Raw genomic sequence first — 21900 nt, forward strand, 5'->3', positions numbered from 1 at the left:
CCAACAAAACAAAACAAAACAAAAAAACCAACTTGTGTTCTGGCAAGAGAATTAGTAGAATGCTGGCCGGTTAGATGAGAAATGGAGAGTTGAGAAGGATTCTGATTGGAATTAAGGTCTAGGGCTGGGTATGGTGGTGCATGCCTGTAATCCCATCTACTCCAGAGGAGGAGGAGGAGATAGGAGATAGGAGGAGGAGATAGGAGAATCAAGGCCCAAAGGCCAGCTGGAACAAAGTTAGCTTAAGACCTTATCTCAAAAACAAACTAAAAGCAAAAGGGTGTGGCTCAAATAGTAGAGCACCTGCTAGCAAGTTCAAGATCTTAAGTTCAAATCCCAGTACTGGAAAATAAGTAAATAATTAATACTGGGCCTAATTCTAATAGAAGGGTTTTCATGCCAGGCTAGTAGGACTGGGTCAGGAAAACCGAGGCTTGATAGAAGATGTAAATCCACTCTCTTGCCAAGTGAATCCAATCTCACAGAGTCATTTACCTCCCCTGGTTTGTGTATTTTTCTAGACCTAGCACAGGCCGGGCTGGGGGAGTTGTGAGGGATAGAAAAGGGGTGAGGAGGAACTGAGAGGGCTAGAGCAAGTTTATCAAAACACAGTACACATTTACAAGAGACTGAACTTTTCTCTCTGCCAAGGAGCTGTGTGACCTTGGCCAAGCTGTTTAACCTCTCTGGGCCTCAGCTGCCTCGTATTGCTCTCTGGGCTTTTGTCTCTATCTGTGAAGCTCTTACTCCCCTCAACACACCTGCACTTGGCCTCTTGCTTTAGGGCTCAGTTTAGGACTTCTGTCCTCTCTGGCAGCTCCCCTGCCCTCCCAGGGTTGCATTGGTGCCTGGGGTTCCCTGTCATAGCTCTTCAGCCTTAGGCTATCATGTGCTAAATGTGGCTCCTCCTTGAAGACCAGACACAGTGACTTACTCAGTACTATCCACAAGGGCCCAGCATGAGATGCTCAAAGGATGAAAAGGGGGGGAAAGACTCAGTGACATGAAGGGGATGGGGAGGGTGTGAACCCTGGGCCAGGTCTGAATCCTGCAGACCTAGGATTCAGCAGCCCACCCCTGGAAGGAGTCTTGGACAACTGGTCCACCTGCCAGCCAGGCCTCCCCTGCTAGCCAGTCCAGAGCCCAGAAGGGTTTTCCTGGCTCCTCTCTTCCCCCTACATCTGCTCCATCCCTCAAATCTTACTCTCTCCTGCCACCCCCAGGAGGTTATCCTTGCCTCCTGGCTGTGCCACCTTCTGCTGGTTCCTGGGCTTCAGCTCTGGCCCTTCCAACCTTGTCTCCACAGTGCCGCTGAGTCATCTCTACAAAGCACACACTGACTGGTCTATTGCCTTAGTGAAAACCTCTGCAGGCTCCCCATTGTACTCAGTACAAAGGCTTCCCCAGGCTCCCCTGCCAGGACCCAACTCCACAGCAGGGCCCAGCCATTCCTGGGCACCAGCTTCTACCCCCAGGCCTTTGTGACTATTTTTTCCTTTGCTGGGAACACTCCCTGCTTAACCCCAGAACCGCTTCCCCTGGGCATCTCAGCTCACACTTAGATCTCAATCCAGGCTTCCCCCAGCCTGGGTGTGGGCTTTTTACTGAGTGCCTGTGGCTTACTCTGTGTAGTCTGATAGCTGTCACACTCCTAAGGATAAGGACCATGTTGTTCCTGGGCTGTCTCAGAGTTGAGTGGATTGTCCCCTGAACACCTCCACGGGGTGCCACCGGCTTCATAGTCTGTGTGAAGAGCCAGGATCTCAGAGCAGCACGCTAGGTACTGCCTTCCTCTTGCCATTGCTGTTCTGTACCCTGTTTGTCCCTGAGGCTTAGGAAGCACTCAGCTTGGAGAGCAGAGAGCAAGCCCGTGAGTGAGCCAATGAGGCTGCTCTTGAGCTTTCTGATTGGCCCCTTCTCCCAGGCCCCTTCCACAAGGGACAAGGTCCTCTCACCCTGCTTCATCTTCCTCTGCTCCCTTTGCCCTGAACCCTGTCGCAGTGATCCTTAGAGTATGAGAGGGAGGGCAGAGAGATAGCATCCCTTTGGGGCACCCTTTAGGAAAGTGACTGTGGCAAGGATATAGAGGACCCAGGAGTGATTTCCAAATTCACTCCAGCTCTTGGGGGAGTTTGCATCCTGTTCTCTGCCATTGCTGCTGAGCAGGTCATCTTGGTCCAAACTGCAGCGCTCTCTGTGCTGGCCACATTGTGGGGGGAGCGGGGTGCATGGAGCTGTGGTCAGTAGCATCAAGTCTCTGCTCCCCCAAGTCGGGGTCTGGGACAGAAGTCATTTTCTGTCCCCCTTCCCAACAGACCTCCCATACCCAAAGGGTGGAGACCCACCATAGGGCACTCCTCCAAAGAAAAGTGCTTAGCTACATTTCCTAGTCACTGTCCCCTCTGGGACTCAGTTTCCTCATCTGTGAAGCAGGGGATCGTGCGAGAGTGTCTCTAAGCTCCTCTCTATTCTGAGATGAGATTCCCACCATGGGCTGAAGGGCACTGGGGACCAGCCTGAGAGGACAGTGGTGAAGGTGGGGCATGGCAGGGGTCCTTCCCTGATCAGTTTGTCCCATCAGAGAACAGTATTGCACAGCTGCTCTGGGTGGAACCCAGTGCTAGACCTGAGGACACCTCCAGCATTCATGGAGCTCTCCTTCCATGGTGGTCACCAACATGTAGGCAGTGCCAGCTGATGCCCACCAGGCACTGGCTGTGTGTCAGGCATGATGAGAAGTACTTGCCACACATTTGTCTCCCAGATCTGCATGACATCCCTGGGCGTTGGCACCACTACTGTACCCATTTCAGGGATGGGAAGAGTAAGACAGTCCTAGGAGGGAGCACAGCCAAGAAGTGGACTCCACAGTCTGTGGTTCTAACCAGTACCTTTTCCCATCACTGGCCCCTACAGTGAAGGACAGAGGCTCCTTGGATGCGGTGTACAGCACTGAAGGGGGCCAGACATTCTGACCTGGCATTCAAAGTGGTTCTGGAGCACTCTGCTTGAGGGAGTCTCTGTGACCTTGGCACTAGCTGAGCTGCAGTACACCCTCTGTGCCTACCTGGCTATGGTCAGGACAGGTTCCCAGGGCAGCCTCCAGTGTCCTGCCATGTCCGGTACTTACTACATTTCAGACAGTGGGCACACCGTGGAGACGCAATCTCCCAGCCCTCCAGGGAGTGTCAGCCCTGCCCAGTGCAGTCCCCTCACTCCTGAGGCTTCCCTGAGCAACCCCACAGTGCTTCTGTCCTCCCCAGAGATGCTCTGCTCCTCAGCCCAATGTTGGGGTTCGCCTTTCCAAGTTCCAGAAGCTCATAACATGTGAGGTTTTAATGTTCTCAATTGAGAAACCTTGGGCCAGAGGAAATCCTTATTTGAATTTAAACCCTCCCCAACCCGGCCCATGTTCCTCAGTCCTGTGCCCCTGGCCCCAACTAGCCGCCCCCCCCCACACACACTGTTACCCTGAATGGCTGCCATCTCTCAGATGCCCTTGTTAGGCTTAGCTGCAGCAGCAACCTGAAAAGAGAGAGCATGTTCTAATTAACACTGAGAGGCTCATTAGAGACACAGTCCCCAACCCCAGCCCCCTCCACTGCTTCTCCTGGCAGAAGCTGAGCGATTGCTCTCTTGGGAGGAGGTAAGGCCACAATTACCCATGATTCACGGGGCTCTAGGAGAAGTGAGCAGAGCTGCTCCTTGGCCCTTGGAGCAGGAGCTCCCCACCTCCTTCCTGCGGCTGTCCTGGCTCCCATTTCACTTCTCAGCTCTCTGACTTGGGATTGGGGTGGCTGAGAGGGCCTGGCAGGGTGGATGGAGCTGACCTGGGCTCCTTAGTACTAGAGAACAGGGCAGGAGAGTATGAGGAGGTGGGAGGAGGGAGCATTTGGCTTGGAGCCTAGATCTGGAAGAAAGCTGGAGTTTTATTTCCCCTGCGGCACAGGAAAGAGTTGGCCTTAGCTTGCATCCACAAACATTTATTAAGCCCCGGCCACGGATCTAGCACAGCACTGGGCGCAAGGGATGCAGGGACAGATAATGTCTTGCCTCTGAGGGACGCTCTGAGCGCTGAGTGACAGAGCATGGAAGGCCTGCTGCACAGGATGGGAGAGAGTAGCAGAGGACAGTGCAGGCTGCGGCGTGGTGCCTGACTCAGTGCAGATGGTGGCATGGATGAATGGTGACGAGTGGTAACTGGATTCAAATACCTCTCAGTGAGCATTAGTTGCTCTGCGCCAGGCCTGTGCTAGGCGCCATGCATGGTGACTCGGACATACGATGTCTCCTAACTTATGCTCTGGTGGAGTCTGGGGGTTGGGAAAGGTGGACAGGAAGAATGAGTGGGATAAATGGCACAAAGATTCATGGAGAAAAATGAATGTCAGAGAGGAGTTTGGGATGATTTTCTGTACCGGGGCCCAAGGCAGGGAGACCCTGTCTGGCTAGTGGGTTGAGAAGGCTTCGTGGAAGACGCCTGTTTGAGACAGGTCTGGAGAAAGGTGAGCACACAGACCTAGAGGGAAGGGGCTGAGGGTGGGGGACCTTGAAGCTGAGGACAAAGACGCCCCAGCAGAAAGCTTCAAAGATGGGAGGCAGACCCGTGTTTGAAAGCATTTGTGCTCATTTTCAGCAATAGTTCTAAAGGAAGATCTGTGTTTACTTCCGCTCTTTGAGAGCGTGGATTAGGTTCACGTGGTGTTAGGGGGATGGTGGGGAGAGTCAGGAGGCTGCTGGGGTGGTCCCAGTGGGTTAACAATTACAGCTCCGTGTGGTGACATTCTGGTAGGAAGGCTAGGGATGATTTTAGAAGTTTTTTGGGCAGGTTGAGGGCTGCAGACCAACAATGCAGAGGACAGGAAGACCCAGGGACAAACTTGAGGTTCACACTGACTGGTGTAAGGGTCAAGGTGTTGTTAGGCAAATATGGAAGGCAGAGGGCTGGTTCTGGAGAGGTAGAGAAGAGCATAGCTTTACATAGACAGAGGGACCCCTAAGGATACTTGGAATTTGGCTCTAGGATTAAGGGTAGGAATGGAGATTTGAGAGTCACACACTTGATTGTCATTGTCATCATCAAAACCTACCACTTACTGAGCACTGCTATGTGCTGGGTGCTGTGTGAACTCATTTAATCCTCTCAACAAGCTACAGAGTCTGCAGACTTGGCCCCATTTAACAGATTAAGAAAGGTGAGAGTCAGAGAAACCTGTCGAAGGTCAATCACATGGAAGAGGCAGATCCGAGCCGGGTGCCTATGACTCACACCTGTAATCCTAGTTACTTCAGAGGCTGAGAGTGGGAGGATTGTGATTCAAGACCAGGCTGGGAAAATAGTTTGCAAGACCCCCATCTCCAAAAATAACCAGAGCAAAATGAGCGGAAGAACGGCTCAAGTGCTATGCAAGTGCAAAACCCTGAGTTCAAACCCCAGTGCCACCAGAAAGAAAAAAGAGGCAGATCTGAACTGGAGTATTTCCCTACATGAGCCTGCTCATCTATCTTTAAATTGGAGTGGCATCTGATAAGGGATGAGGTTCTCTGAGGAACGACAAGCGATCCAAAGGTGTTGCCTGGGGGACCAGGTTTACCATCTCGTCAGGAAGGCTCGCCTGAGTCTCTTGTGGTCTTCATTGCTTGTTAATTATCAGCTCTCAGGGGCTGCTCAAATGACTTCCAACAGGTCAGCAGTCATGGAAGATGCCCAGAAATGTGTGGGGGAAAATGAAAACATGTGTGGGGAAAGAAAGGCAGCATTTATAGGACGTAGAACTTGTATGTGCAGGAGTCTAGGACTGAGGAGACTGTCTGAGGCCAAGGAAACCCACATAGACTGGGCCACAAGAGCCAAGGAGAGTTTCAAGGTGGAAAACACCAAGGACCGTGCAAAGGAGGGAGGAAGAAGTTGAGGACAGGCTGTGGGACTTAGTGACAAGCAGGCACTGCCAACCCTCCCATTTTGGAGGACCACTGGGAGTGGAGGCCAGAGCACAAGGTGCTGGGGACTGGATCAGTAATTTGTCATTTGCTGTGGAAGGGAGGCAGAGGGTACACTGTCTTCCAAGAGGTTCAGTGGAAAACAGAAATAGGCTGGGCTGGTGCCCCAGGGCAGGGGTCAAATGGAGCCAGTTTTCAGTCTGGAGAGGAGTCTGCAGTCAGGGCCAAGCAGTGGATAGAAGAGTGAGGTTGGAGATGCAAGCAAGAGACCAGAGGATGAGGGGAACATCAAAAAAAAAGCAGGAAGGTTGAGATGAGAGGGTTGTTTTCCTGTTTCGTTGTGTGTTTGTTGGCCAGTGCTAGTGGCCCAACCAAGGACCTCACACATGCTAGCCAAGCTATCTACCACTGAGCCACACCACCAGCCCATGAGGTTGTGTGAGAGTCACAAAGGCAACTTTGGAATTAGCTCCTGAATTTATTCAGTCTGTATTCACTGACTGCCCGCTGGGTGCTAAGCACTTTGGAAGCACTGGGGATTAAGCAATGCACATGGAAGGCAGTCTTTGCCTTCACAGGGCTTAAAATCTAGGGAGAGCTTGGTGAAACAGACACAGAATTTAAAGTCTGGCTCCTTCCCTGCTCTGGGGAAGCATAGACATGGAGCAATGGAAGGAGCTTCCTGGCATTGTCTGGCCAGTCTTCTGCCTCTAAGCGGGATGATGCCATGCCAGACAGACGGAGACTTTTACCATGTTGGACACATCTCCGTGCCTTCCCTTGGCTGCCAATAACATCTCCTAGCCTGGCAGGAAGATTCTTGGGTGTGGGCTTCCCCAAGAAGTAGAAACAGGCCAGTGGGAAAGAGACGTGAAGGCGGACCATGTGTCTGTGACTCATGGAGTTTGAGAGGGGATCGTAGGGAAACAGAAGCTCAGAGAGAACAAAACATCTCAGCAAGGAGGTCCCCTCGCTCTCTGTTCTCCCTGTCGGAGGACTTTCCTTCCCACGCCGAGGCTCAGCTCCGTTGCGGCTGCAGAACATACAGGAGGTCACAGAGAGAATGATTTACCAGCATGGTTTCCTCAAGAGGAAAGACAGAAGGCCTCTGAGGCAATGCCACGTTCCTTATGGGTACTTGAGGTCCTACTTGGATCGATCAAGGAGACGATGGACGACTGGCATGGTCGGTAGAATTCCAGTATGGCTCCTCAGCATTCCTTCCTCTGGTGTACAATTCTGTGTAATCCCTTTCCTCTCACTGAATTTGAGCAGAACTAATGACTGTGGACACCACTCCTATAATTGATGATATGGTTTGTCCAACATGAGTTTCCAACTGAATGGAATTGGGTATTTCTTTATCTTTCTTTCTTTTTTTTTGGTTGGCCATATTGGGGTTTGAACTCAGGGCTTTGGGCTTGTTAGGTTAGTTCTCTACCACACTTAAACAACGCCTCCAGCCCTTTTTGCTCTAGTTATTCTGGAGCTAGGGTCTCCCTTTTTTGCCCAGGTCAGCCTGGACTGTGATCATCACATTTGAAGCTTCCTGCTGTCACCAGGATAACAGGCATGTGCCACCATGCTCAACTTTTTTCCACTGAGATGGAGTCTTGCAAACTTTTTTGTGTGGGTTGGCCTGGAATAGGGATCCTCCCAATCTCAGCCTCCTGCATAGCTTGGCATGACTGGTGCAAGTCTCACAGCTCCCAGCTATTGGTGGAAATGGGGGTCTCACAAACACCCCCATGACTAGGCTGGCCTTGAACCATGATCCTCCCAATCTCAGCCTCTCAAGTAGCTAGGATTATAATGTGAGCCACCAGTGCCCAGCTGAACAGAGTATTTCTTTTTTTTTTTATTGTTTTATTATTCATATGTGTATACAAGGCTTGGGTCATTTCTCCCCCCTGCCCCCTCCCTCTCCTCCCACCCCCTCAATACCCAGCAGAAACTATCTTGCCCTTATCTGAACAGGGTATTTCTAATCAGCTGATTTTCGAGTTCATCAAAATGGAGACCATGGTGGGTCTGACCTAATCTGGTGACCCCCTTAATGGACCTGTGGGCCATGTGGCAGGGACCAGTGGGCAGCCTTAGTAACCTGAGGTCTCAGTCTTACAATTGCAAGGAACTGGATTCTGCCGACAGCAGTGAGTGTGAATGGAATCCCCAAGCCTTTGTGAGACTGTAGCACTAGATGACGCCTTGGCTTCAGCCTGGTGAGGGCCTACACAGGACTATAAGAAAATAAATAGGTGCTATTTTATGCTGCTCATTTTTAGTAATTTATTACACAGCAAGAAATACTCAACACTAACCAACACACCTGGTATAATTTTTGTGTGTTTGTGTGTGGTGCTGGAAATAGAACCCAGGGCTTCACAGATGCTAACTAAGCACTCTATCACTGAGCTCCAACAGGTGTGGTTTTTAAGATCATGAAGACCCATGTAATACAAGGATTGTGACACCATGGCAGGGCTTCTCCTGGTGCTTAGGCGCCTGTCCCTTGTGCAATGCAGCTATGTCTGGGGACTCATAGCAAGCCTGTGGACCATTTCCCACTACCTCCAGAGTAGGGCTGGACACTGGAGGAGACAGCACAATATCCCCAGGTTTGGGGATTCAGAAAGACACTGAATGGCAAGCTGGGGATGTCCCAACTTACCTGAAATTGTCCCTGGAGATGGTGTGTCCTGAGTGAAGGTGCCTCTGCTGGCCATGGTGGGGCACCCTCCTTCCTGCGGGGAGGAAGAGAGGGCAAGGTGAGGGTTGGGGAGCAGTCATTCCAGCCCCCGCCTTCGGTGGGTTGGGTGAGCAGGAAGCAGGTTGCAGGACTGATGTGAGGGGTGAACTTGGCCTTTGCATCTGTGCCCCTCCTCACCCATGACCCCAGGGAACATGGAAGTAGCAATGCTGTTCTTGCTTCTCAGCCCACTTTTTCGGAGTCTGAGTTGAGGAAGGACATGCGTGTAAGTCAAGGGTGTGGCTGTAACAGGAGCACTTTCTTATTTGCCTTCACAGTCTACACTCCACCAGTGAAGCCCACGCCTTAACATAAGCCTCTTATTTAAATACAGAGCATTCCAAGGGCACCCTTAAATGTTATTGACCATTCACACAGCAGGGGAGTTGTTTTTAGTCCTTTCCTGAGGAAAGTTCAGTCCTCATCCTGGGGTTTGAACTCAGGGGGTCTCGTGCTTGCTAGGCAGTCTACCACTTGAGCCACACCCCCAGCCCTTTTTGCTTTAGTTTGTTCTTTATATAGGGTTCCATGCTTCTCACCCAGCTGGCCTCAGTCTGTGATCCTCCTACTGCCTCCCCAGTAGCTGGGAGTATAGGTGTGTACCACCCCTGGCTTGTTTGTTTTGGGTTTTTTTTGTTCTGTTTTGTTTTTTATTTGTGTGTGTGGTCCTAGGGTTTGAACTGAGGGCTTTGCTCTTGCTAAGCAGGCACTCTATTGCTTGACCCATACCTCCAGTCCTTTTTTTCTGTGGTTATTTTGGAGATAGGGTCTTGCTTTTTGTCAAGGCCAGTCTAGACTGAAATACTCCTATTTTATGCCTCCTGCTGTAGCTGGAATGACAGACTCGAACCACTGCTCCCAGATATGAGATAGGCATCACACTGTTTGTCTGGGCTTGTCTCAAATCATGATCCTCCAGATTTCTGCCTCCTGAGTAGTTAGAATTACCCATCCTGACTTGTTTTGTTTGTTTGTTTTTAAATAAGTATGCCTCCACAGGTTCAACTGACTTGTTTTTTGAGATAGGGTCTAGCTAACCCTTTGCCTTGGCTGACCTCGAACCAAAATCTTTCTATCTCTACCTTGTAGCTGGGATTACAGGTGTGAGCCACTGCTCTTGGCTCTTCGGAGAGGAACATAGCAAAGACCACAGATGGGGGGAGGGCAGAGAGGAGACGAGCCAGGTCCCTGAGCACAAACTGGCTGTATCACAAGTTTTCCTGTACTCAGAGCTGCCCAGGTGAGGCCCCACCAGCCTTTACCCACTGGCCTGGTAGGATGGCTCCCACTACGGAGAGCAGAGGTGACTTGGATGGTGGTGGCCTGCAGGGGCTCTGCTCTTGATACGTCGTCCATCTTTTTATTGTGTTCCCATTTAGTAAGCACCTACCACGTGGGCCTGGGGGCTGGGAATGCAGAGATGGACAAACCCAAGGCCAACCCTCTGATGTCCTCTGGAAAGGAAAGGACCTCACAGAATGACATGAGTGCTGAGAGGGGAGCAGGAAAGCAGGAGTAGCAGGGGGTGTTGTCTGTTTGTTAGCATTTCTGTTTAAGTGTGCACCAAGGTAGAAAAAAAATAGTGTAATAAGCTCTCCTATAGCTAGCCATTAAGAGGGCTCCAGCCATTTTCTCAATATTGTTATTATCCTGTAGTCTGACCAGCCCACTTCTTAAAAAGTATTTTAATGCAAATTCAAGAAATCATGCATTTTACCCCGAATACTTCCATATTCATTTGAGATGAATTTTTTTTTGGCGGTCCTGGGGTTTGAACTCAAGGCCTCATGATTACAAGGCAGGAGCTCTACCACTTGAGCCACAGCCCCAGCCCTTCTTTTTCCTTTAGTTATCTCTCAGGTTGGGTCTCCAATTTTCACTCTGGTGAGCTTTTAGACCTCTGTTCTCCTACCTATGCATCCCTGTACCTGGGATTACAAGCCTGAACCACCCTCCATGGCTTATTGATTGAGATAGGGTCTGGCTAACTTTTTGCCTGGGCTAGCCTCAAACCTTGATCTTTTCCATCTTAACCTCCTGAGTAGCTGGGATTACAGGCATGAGCCACTGGGTGCCTGGCGATTTTAACTTTTTTTTTTTTTTTGGTGGGACTAGGGTTTTGAATTTAGGGCTTCACACTTGAAATGCAAGCGCTCTTACACTTGAGCCACACCTCCAGTCTATTTTGCTCTGGTTATTTTGGAGATGGGGGTTCTCTGAAACTATTTGCCCAGGCTGGCCTCCAACTGCCATCCTCCCTTTATCTCAGCCTCCCAAGTACTAGGATTGCAAGTGTGAGCCACTGGCTTCTGGCTGATATGAATGTTTTATTTTATTTTATTTTTGTGGTACTGGGGCTTGAACTCAGGGCTTACACCTTAAGCCACTCCACCAGTCCTTTTTTGTGATGGGTTTTTTTTAAGATAGGGTTTTGCCAGGGCTGGCTTTGAACAGTGAATCTCCTGATCTCTGCCTCCTGAGTAGCTAGGATTACAGGAGTGAGCCACCAGCACAAAGCATGAATGTTTTAAGTAACCACCAGACTTCCATCTGCAACACTCCTCTCCAGAATGGAATCCTACATCCTGCCCCTCTAGGGGTCTTGCCAAGGACCTGGCAACTCAGGTCTTATCACACGAGGGGTTTTCAGATGTGATCCCCAAGTCCAGCCCCAATGTTTATTTCTGGATGTCAAAAGCTGGGCAGGAGGCCGTCTGCGCTGATTGATTGATGTTCACCCCCACCACTTAACTGAGCCGGTCCTCCTCTCTGTCCTTGCTGCAGATTGAAATGCTAGAACACAAGTACGGGGGCCACCTGGTGTCCCGGCGCGCCGCTTGCACCATCCAAACCGCCTTCCGCCAATACCAGCTGAGCAAGAACTTCGAGAAGATCCGCAACTCGCTGCTGGAGAGCCGCCTCCCGCGGCGGATCTCGCTGCGCAAAGTGCGGGCACCCACGGCCCAGAGCCTGGCGGCCGAGAAGGCGCTCATGGAGGGCTACGGGCTCATGGGGCTGCCTCTGGTGCGCCCGCCTTCCCTGCCGCCCACCCTCGCGGGCACGCTCACCGAGCTGGAGGACTCCTTCACCGAGCAGGTGCAGTCCCTGGCCAAGTCCATCGACGACGCCCTCAGCACCTGGAGCCTCAAGACCATGTGCTCCCTGCAGGACAGCGGTGCCTACCAGATCCACCAGGCCCTGCACGCGGGTGCGGGGCAGCCAGGCCTGGAGGCCGAGATGCAGGAGCCCGAGAACACCGGCCCAGGGCCTGGGGATGAGGCCACCGAGGCCACTGGCCTGCCCCAGGGCCACAGCGGCACTCTCATGATGGCTTTCCGGGATGTCACGGTGCAAATCGCCAACCAGAACATCTCTGTTTCCTCTTCCACTGCTCTGTCGGTGGCCAACTGTCTGGGTGCGCAGACAGCCCAGGCCCCAGGTGAGCCTGCAGCCGGCAAAGCCGAGCAGGGTGAGGCCCCGGAGCAGGAGGCACCCGAAGCCCCTGCAGCGGATCAGGGGGACGCACCCACTGTGCACACGTGTGCAGAGGCCGCGGTCAGCGTGGCCCTTGGCACCCACCAGCCTGTGACTGTGGAAGCCGTGGTGGAGGAGGCTGTGGCCACAGAGGCAGAGGAGGAAGAGGAGGAGGCAGGGGAGGCAGGGAAAGGGACGGAGGCCGAGGGGGGTGACAATTCGGAGCAGCTAAGCAGCAGCAGCACGTCAACCAAGTCAGCCAAGTCGGGCTCCGCCTCCAAGGAGACCCTGCAGGCCATGGTCCTGAGCCTGCCGCGCTACCACTGCGAGAACCCCGCCAGCTGCAAGTCGCCCACGCTGTCCACAGACACCCTGCGCAAGCGGCTCTACCGCATCGGCCTCAACCTCTTCAACATGTAAGTGAGCTCAACCTGGGCACCCCCAGGCCTGGGAAGGGCGGAGGAGGGAGAAGAGGGAACTTGTATTACAGGGCCCCTCCTCTCCTCGGAGTACGGTTGCCAGGTAGGTGATTTATTATAGCATCCCAGGGCCCTGGCAGGCATGTTTGTGCCATGCCTGATTCCTGAGGTCATGTTTAGGAATGTTTTATTATTCCTTCTGAATTTGTTTTAAGAATCATTAGGGGGAAATAACACATCAAACACAGGGTTTCACAACTATTACTATTTAAGAGAAAGTGAGGGTTTGAAAAGTGAGAGAATTTTAAAAATACAGTGTTGAGTAAATAATAACACGGGTGGTATGAAGATTGAGCAGGACTCATTCAGGAAGATATGGAGTTAGGAAAGAAAACAGCCTTATTTCATAGGGTTGGTGAGATGAAGGACTGGGTGGAGGAGAGAGAGTAAAAATACAGGTAGAGAGCAGAGGGGAGGGAGAGAAGGAGGAGAGCGAGACAGGGAAGAGTGTGAAGTAGGCAGAGGAGGAATAGAAAAAGGAAGGAGACACATGAATTACTGCCAAAACTCAGAGACCCAACCAGACAATTTCTTGTGACCAGAATGTATAGAGTCAGTGCCAAACAGAGGAAGTAAACACGTCCCTCCTTCAGAAATGTACAGTCCATGAGACACTCATTGCTTCCTCCCCCACCTTCACTCCTTCCTTCATAGCTCTGGGCCAGAGCAGGTCTCTCCAGCCCACATGTGTGATCATTTATTCATTCAGTTGTTATTTGTTAGTGCCAAGCACCATGACCACAAAAGTGAGTGAGACGCTGCCTCTGGCCTCCAAGATGCTCATTACTGTCCATAGCTCGCCTGACTTAGAGCACCTTTGATCCTCCCCAAAGTATCTAGAGATAGGTGGTATCTCCCATTTTACAGACTCACTAACAGGCTCACGGGAGAGAGGCAGGTGTTCAGCCGTTGGTATGAGGCAGACCTAATCCATCCATCGATCTTTTTCCAGGTCTGGCTGCCACCTGCTGACACAGCCTAGTGTCCAGCCCACCCCCATGTGAAAACTCACACAGATACTCAGATCCCTCAAGACAGTGATTCTCAACCTAGTCCTAGTGAACGACCAGTTTGATCCCCCACCCACAATGCTGTGGGATGACACGTTTGTAAAGCACAATAAAAATGTGGTTTTTTTTTCTTAGAAAAACAATCACATGCTTGGTTGTCCCAAAAATGTCAAAGTGCTATAAAAGTTACTAAATGCTTAACCTCCATCTCTGTCCTGATCTCCTGAAACAGTAAGGTACAGCCTAGGGAGCTGCATGGGTTTGCAGATACACTGTGAGTGCAATTGCCTTAGGACAAGGCACCCCCTCACACGGAGACTCACCACATAAAAGGAGGAGGGGGGCTGGAGAGGAGGGTTCTTATGTCTACCATGCAGAGGGAAGAGGGGACACGGTGGGAAGATCTCACTAATATTTCTCTCACCCTCCATCCGCGCTCCCCCCCTCCCCCGTCCCCAGGGCAGGCAGCTGCGAATTGAGCTTGGCAGGCCTGGGGGAGCCTTACCGAAAGATCCAAAGGGAGCAAGGGAGGGACAGCACAAGGCAGGTACACCTGCACTGAGTTCTCTGTTTCCACCTTCCAGCCCCACACCCATTCCCACAGTGACGCGCTCAGGTGAGGGGTGCTTCATGGGACCTTCTGTGCAGCAGGAGGAATCCTGGGTCTTCCTGGGAACTTGGTTTCCAAGAGCCTGCAGACAGTTTTATGGGTTTAATGGGCTGGGAGGTAGGGAGCTCACTCTCTACTACTTTCTGCCCACTCCAACCCCTTTGCAGAAACCCGGACAAGGGAACCCAGTTCCTGATCTCCCGCGGCTTCATCCCCGACACCCCCATCGGTGTGGCCCATTTCCTCCTCCAGCGTAAAGGCCTCAGCCGCCAGATGATCGGGGAGTTTCTGGGCAACAGCAAAAAGCAGTTCAACCGCGACGTGCTGGAGTGAGTGCCCCGCGCTCCCGGCTCCTTCCCAGCCCCACCTGCCCCGGCTCTTCAGGGACCCAGAAAGTCTCCGCGGTTTTCCCGGTGAAATCCTTACTTTAGCCCTGGCAGCTTCTGATTGGCTACAGGGAGAAGAGTCACGTGGTCTTTAGCCAATCGCCTCTGCGGAAGGGAGCCTGTGCCTCCCCTTGCGAGCCATTCATTGACTGCATTAGAGTCAGGCGCCATTGCAGGAGCTAGGGATACTTTGTATCAAAGGGGACAAAGTCCTCTCTCCCTGCCACCCTCCAGGGCAAGAGAAAGTGCCAAAAAAGGAAGAGAGTTGTGCCATGCTGGCCCATCTCTGCCAAGAGATCAGTCCTCAGCCCACCTTCTCACTGCCCCCTGTACAGCCCCCAGGCTCATTTTCTCATTGGTGGAGGCCTCACATGAAGCAGACCAAAAGGGTTTGTAGAACAAGAAAATACTATGATTCCATAAAGAGAAATTAATCTACAAAATAGCAACAAAGAAAAGTGTTTTAAAATCGATGGGGGGGCTTTGACTGTTGATACTGGTTCCATCTCCAGAGTGGCAGGATAGGAGTGACTTTTCTCTGGGCTGTGGCACAAAACCTTGGAGCAAGTCTTCCCCGGGAAAGGACCCAATAGGTTGCTTCCCTGCCACTCCCCTGTATTCTTTCTGTCTTCCTTCTTGAAGGTCACCTTTCTATGGGAACTCTCCCCCAGTCCCCTTCCTGTTTCCCTTGGGGACTGTGGGCAGAAGTGTTTCCCCAGGGCTCCTGGAAGAACCTGTCCCTTTTGTACTTGTTCCTGGAGTAGCAAGGGCTTGCGGAGAGGGGGCAAGGAGCTCCTGCTGCCCAAGGGTTGGGGAATTCAGGAGTCCTGTTGGTTGTTAGTGTCCCTGGTGGGAGCGGTCATGGAAGTATGTCACAGAGGGGGCAAGTAACTGTTCTCTGTGTTCCATACCTGGGAGGAGGGGTGTCAGTTAGTGTGGATCAGTTGCCCTCTGAGAGTGGGGTAGGCTGTGTGTGGTGGGTAGACCAACATAGCTGTGGTCTCAGGAAACTTACAGACCCTGTCCCATCCCGTAATGCTCTGACAGGGTGGTTGTCTTGCTGCAGGTAGCAAAGCAAGGGCTTCTTAGGTCTGTCTGAGGGACCTTGAACTCCCCACAGGCCCTTATCTGGGTAGGAATTGACGCTGGCCCATTGTCTGAAGCTGAGGGCCCAGAAAGAAAGCAAGCAGTTTTCTTCCTGTTCTCTTCTCCTCCCTCTAACTCCCCTGTCCCTGTCACCTAGCTGGGTGGGATACCTTGAGGGGATCCACCAGGAAATACCAGGAATCCTGAACATACCAGGCCTCAGTAAGAGAAAGATCACATTGTCTGTTTTGTCCCCTTGCCCTCACCTTTCACCTGCCTTTGCCCTTCTACACCTCACCCACTTCCTTCTTTCCAGCTGCCCCCACTCCCAGGTGACCCTGCTGTGTTTCCCTGCTCTGGGGGAATAAGAGTGGTCCTGCTCCCCTCATAGGCTGTGTGTCTGTTTTCTTCTGCTATCCTCAGTCCCTGTGTGGCCAGGCATTGGATTCTAATGTGTCAGGCCAGCATTGATCTGGAATGTGGGAAAACATGGAGTTTCTGTGCTGAATGGAACAACGAAAACTAATTGTCACCTTCCCTGGGAGAATGAGTAGGGGGAGACCCAGTAAGTGAGCAGGGGTGCCGGCTGCAGGATGCAGGCTCAGACCAGCCCATCACTGCAGCTGGGGACTGGGCAGCAGCTGAGGCAGCCGAGCTTGGAGCAGGCAAGGCTGGACCTGCCTTGGTGTGTGCTTAAATGACTAGGCCCCAGGGGTTTGCCCAGGTTGACACCCCAGCCCTGCTCCGAGGTGCTGTGAGGCTGTGGCAGTCACTTCTGTGTAGACCTCAGTTTCCTCATCTGGAAGGTGAGAGGAGCAAGCAGTGTGATTTTAAAGGTCCCTCGGAGTACGGTGACTTGATCGGTTGTTCCATTCCTTACTTAGCTCACTTACTGAACTTTGATTAACATGGAGAATCATCTGCCTAAATGTCAGAGCAACCCAAATGCTGAGGGTTTGTGGGAGAATGAGATGTGTTATTCATTCAACAATCCTGAGTGCCTACCATGTGTTGAAAATGGAGCTTGGTTGGGCATCCTGTGGGGGTGGGGGTGGAGAGTAAGCAGGGGAGATAGGAATTGCTTATGATATCAGGGAACTTACAGACCCGGAAAGTAAGGGGGAGAGATGAGAGAGGAACATAGAAAGAGAGCCAGGAGACCAGGGCCCTCCCGCTGGCATGCAGGGAGTGGGAAGTGTCAAGTGCAGAGCTGAGCACCAGTGCTGTCTCCATGAATACCTCAGCCCTTAGACTGCAGCCACGAAGCACTGACTTGGTCTCATAGAAAGGAGCCCTATGCCCCAAGTTCACAACTGCCTAGCTTGTGTCCAGCTTGTGGGAGGTGGAGAAGCAGGAAGAGGCAAGATCCAGCAGCAGAGCCAGGATGCTGGGGTCTTTGGTTTCTCCCTGCCACTCCAACCACCCACTTGGAAGCTTGCAGGGCCTGCTACCTCTTTCTCACACACAGTCAGAGAGTCCCCACGGGGCCATTTTCCCAGGCCTGGAAGGCTTCATTGGGATTCTGCACAACTCCCCTGCCCCTACCTGATGACATTCAGTAAGTCGCATCCATCTGTACAAAGCTGTTTGCAGAATAAAAGGACATAAATCGCCGGTCCCTTGGAGACAGAGACAGCCCAAGCCATGGCATCCCCAAAGAAGCAGCCAGAGGCAGGGGGATAGAGGTGGAGCCCCTCTCACAGGGAAGGGTTGTGTAGGGGATACAACACTCCTGTGGGGGGAAGGAAAAGAGGAGGGACCAGCAGAGTCTGTCTCAGCTGCTGACCTGAGGTGGTAGTGTGGGATTTGCTTCCAGGGTCAGCCTCAGCGCTCTTGGAAGCTGATGTCTCTGTGCTGTGGTCTCATTTCCACAAAAGACATTCTAGAAGCAATGTATTCCACCAGGCTTTATCTGACACGATAAAGAGCACAGATCTAAAGGACCATGCCTGCTCCAGGGTGCACCTGCCAAGGATTTGCTATTTGTTTGGAGTTTTTTGAGAAGGCACATCCTAGGACTCTGAATCATTTTTCTTAGCGTATATTAGTTGTACAGGGGTTCATTGTGACATTTCCATATATGCTTACAATGGCCCTTGGTTAGGGTCAGCCCCATCATCACTGTTCCTCAGCCCCTCCCCCACTTAAAATGATCTCAACAGGTTTCACTGTTCTACTTTCATACAGTGTATAAAGTACTTCAACCACATTCCCCCTCCTTTAACCTCTCCAGTCCCCCTCCCCCTCCCACTAGCCCTCACCCTCCAACAGGACCTGTTTCACATTCGTGACCTTCGTGTATTTAAGTGTATATTCATTGTTTGGAGGGGTTTTGCCGTAGTATTTCACCCATGAATATATTCTACTTTAATCAGATTAACCTGCTCTATTGCTCTCCCTTCCCCTCCTCCCGTTATTCACCAGCTTTCAGTGCATTCATTGGATCAGCTTCCCACAGAGATGCAATGTATTTCAGCATTATTCAGTCTCTGTCTTTCTCCTTCCCTCTCCTCCCTTCCCCTGGTCCCCTCCAATAGTCCCATCACTGGAAGCATGATATATCTGATCATCTTTGGTTTTGTGTCTACATTTATCTTTGGAATCTATCTTCTACATATGAGAGAAAACATTTGACCTTTGTCTTTCTGAACCTGGCTTACTTAGATTAACATGATCTCCAGTTCCATCCATTTACCAAACAACATAATTTCATTCTTCTTTATGGCTGAATAATACTCCACAGTGTATATACCACATTTTCTTAATCCGTTTATCGGTTGTAGGGGTTTCTGGGCTGTTTCCATAACTGGCTATTATGAACAGTGAGTGCTACAAAAAACATGTGTGTGCAGGTCTGTCTATTGTATCCTGACCTACAGCCTTTGGATATATGCATAGGCGTGGTATCTCTGGATCCTATGGCAGTTCTATTTTAGTTTTTTGAGGACCTCCATACTGCTTTCCATAGTGGTTGTACTAATTCACATTCCCACCAATAGTGTCTAAGGGTTCCTTCCTCACCAGCATTTGTTGTTGTTTGTATTCCTGATGATAGCCATTCTGACTTTAGTGAGGTGAAATCTCGATGTTGTTTTGATTTGCATTTCTTATATGGCCATGGCCATTACGCTATGTGTTTTTAAAGGAGAAATCAGGGCTAGGCTCAGTGGCACACATCTGTAATCCCAGTTACTTGGGAGGCAGAGATCAGAAGGATTAGGGTTTGAGAACATCCTGCATCAACATTAGTGAGACCCCATCTCAACAAATAAGCTGGGTGTCATGGTGTGCACCTGTCATCCCAGCTACTCGTAAGTAGAAGCACCTGTAAGTACTTCTGTAAGTAGAAGTACCAAGTGCAAGGTCCTGAGTTCAAACCCCAGTACCATTCAAAAATAAATAAAAATCAGGAAGATGTCATCCTCAGTGTCCACATTTGTAAAATGGCAATGGAAGCACCTGCCTCCTGTGAATTACATGTTGAAAGTACATGCAAACACCTTGACTCAGTGCCTGGGCTTAGAAGTTTCTCTATAAATATTAACTATTTCTATTCTAGTCTTTCCCACTTGACATAGGGAAGTGTTAGAACCCCTTGCCTCCCAACTCAGCAGAGGGAGACCTTGAACTCCTCAGTTCTACTGACCAGACAAGAATTTTCCAGGATTGCTGAGGGCAGGGGAGACGGGATAATTCTTTCTGGGGACCATCCTGCACCCTGAGGACTTCCCCTGGGGATGCCAAGGAGAGACACCCTGCTGGCCCAGCCCTAGGAGCCAGACAGCAGCCAGGGTTGGGGTCCTTTGGGACTGGAAGCTTCCCCACCCCTCTCAGTTTTCACACAGCTGGGAAATGTGGCTCTGCTCTAGTTCCTTCCTGACATGTCCGCTTCAGCAGGCTTGAAGGCCAGTGGACGGGGTTGTTAAACGTGCTGGGGGTGAGCGGGCTCTTTTCTGGACTGGATGGCTCTTCGTGATGCAAATTGCATGCACACAGAGGGCACCTGCATCCATTGCTTCATGAAAATGCATGAAGAGCAGCTTGGGGGCTGAGCTGCCAGTGGGAAGTTTCCTGTGTGTCCCTTCCCTCCACGCAGCTACTCCATCCTTTGTGACATTCTAAGACACGTTAGCATTTGGCATTTGGGTCAGATTTCATTTTCTCATTTCCATAGAAATGTGTTGGCCAGAGTGTAGCAGCTTTGTTCTTCTTGGGGGACACTTGGAAATGAAGACAGATTGTCAAACCCAGCAGTCTGGAAGACTCTGGCCTTTCATGGTTAGGAAGAAATTATTCCGGAACATCCTGCTGGCTGTGCTGGGTGTAAGCTCAGAACAGTTATGTCATTCCACATTAATTGCTGCAAGAAGGAGAGAGCAGGCTGACCCAGGTAGACCCTTACAGGGTCTGGAGGTGGACAGAAAGGGACCCAGGCAGGAAGACTTGGGGTTATTTCCACTGTTTTTAAAAACTATATTCTGCCATCTCCCAGAGGAATGGAAAGACTGTGGCTTTTGTTTTGTTTTCTTTTGTTTTGGCAGTACTGGGGTTTGAACTCAGGGCCTTGTGCTTGCTAGGCAGGCACTCTAACCACTTGAACCACTCTGTCAGCCCTAAGGGGGTCTCTTTTAAAACGGGTGTCTTTGCAGGGCTGGGGATGTAGCTTGGCATGTACAAGGCCCTGGGTTCAAACCCTGGCACTGTCAAAAAAAAGAAAAAAGGTGTCTTTGACTTATGACTTTGATCTTTCACTGCTCCAGGTCCCCTTCTTCCATCCCAGCACTGACACAGGTAGGCAAGGACTCTGCTGAACAGTGGTCATGAGAGTTGAGGACCCCCTAACTCCTGCATGTGGAGCTCTTGCGGACTCCACAGGTGGGATGAACAAGTTCAGGGTTAAGGTTCCCACTGATATAGAAATTGAGATTTTGCACAAAAATGGACACACTACCATCCAGCCACTTCCTCATCTGTCACTCAGACACCTGCTTTGAAGGGTCTCTCACTCCCCATATGACATTCATTTGTGACTCCAACTGGCCAGTGTTTGAAGTGGGACTTGCAGGAGGGACTTCCCAGCAGTCACCCTGTTCTGAAGCTTGTCACCAGGGCCATAGGTGAGACAGCAGGCCGTGAAGCATGGGCGTTCCTGTTTTTAGGAGCCTCCCATACAAAACCTCATTCCATCCCTGCAGTGTCTTCGTGGGTGCTGTTGACTTGTACTAAATGAAGGTGCTGAGGATCAGAGAGGTTAGGTCACTTGCCCACAGTCACAGAGCTCATTGAGGGCTGAGAGCTGCAGCCAGGCAGAATGAACCTTTCGCCTCACCCCGCGCAGTGCCTGTGCTTCGCCCATGAGAAGTGCGGTCTGCTGCATTTACATCTTTGTCAGCCTCCACTCCTGAATCCCAGCCCCAGAAGACCCCGCGAATGGTCAGCTAATCCGGGTCTCTCATCTTGCCTAGGCAGAACAGGGGCCCAGAGAGCAGAAAGGACTCATCCCCTGGCCAATCGTAGGCAATTGAGCAGAATCAGCTGCCTCCCCATCCCCTGCTTGTGCTCTATTTGCTATGCTCTGATCTCCTCATCTGAGAAAAAGCAGAGCAGAGAAAGTGATTCGTAAGTCTCAAGGGGTCCGCGCTAGATCCATTTCCTCTCTCTGCTGTGTGACATTTTAAAGAGCCAGCAAATGGCGCTCTGGCAATGTCACTTGAGGCAGTTGACTGGTGGTGATGGAAGGGGCATTCTTAATACCTACACCAGAGGGGACTTTGAATTCCCTCACTCACCTGGCATGTCAACCCATACTTGATCTCCAAGTACATAAGGCAAGTGATCATTCGTTAAGCTCTGTTGTATACAGAAACTTTACAGATTTCTTCTTCTCCTTCTCCTCCTCCTTCTCTTTTTGGAACAGTTCAAGCTGGCCTAGAACTCACTATTATAGCCCAGATCCTCCTCAAGATCCTCCTATCTCAGCCTCCTGAGTTCGAGGACTACAGAGTCTACCACCATGCCTGGCCCCTTCTCCTCCTCCTTCTTCTTCTAGTGGGACTAGGGTTTGAACTCAGGGCTTCGTACTTACAAAGCACACACTGTACCACTTGAGCCACACCACCAGTCCATTTTGCTCTAGTTATTTTTGGAGATGGGCTCTTGCAAACTC

General features: G+C 51.1%; 1 protein-coding gene across 10 annotated transcripts in view; it reads left to right on the forward strand.

The window, feature by feature from the left end:
* Nucleotides 1–21900, forward strand: part of Iqsec3 (IQ motif and Sec7 domain ArfGEF 3) — a 105659-nt gene that overhangs the window by 57937 nt on the left and 25822 nt on the right. For all 10 annotated transcript variants that reach the window (XR_012448912.1, XR_012448911.1, XR_012448913.1 and 7 more), the window contains 2 exons: nucleotides 11474–12579; nucleotides 14430–14591. Coding sequence is in view for 5 of the 10 variants with exons in the window: in XM_020176680.2 (XP_020032269.2) it covers nucleotides 11474–12579; nucleotides 14430–14591 (1268 nt within the window). In the remaining 5 variants the exon portion in view is untranslated. The remainder of the gene's footprint in view (nucleotides 1–11473; nucleotides 12580–14429; nucleotides 14592–21900) is intronic.

This window comes from Castor canadensis, chromosome 6, assembly GCF_047511655.1.
Source record: "Castor canadensis chromosome 6, mCasCan1.hap1v2, whole genome shotgun sequence".
Taxonomy (NCBI): domain Eukaryota; kingdom Metazoa; phylum Chordata; class Mammalia; order Rodentia; family Castoridae; genus Castor; species Castor canadensis.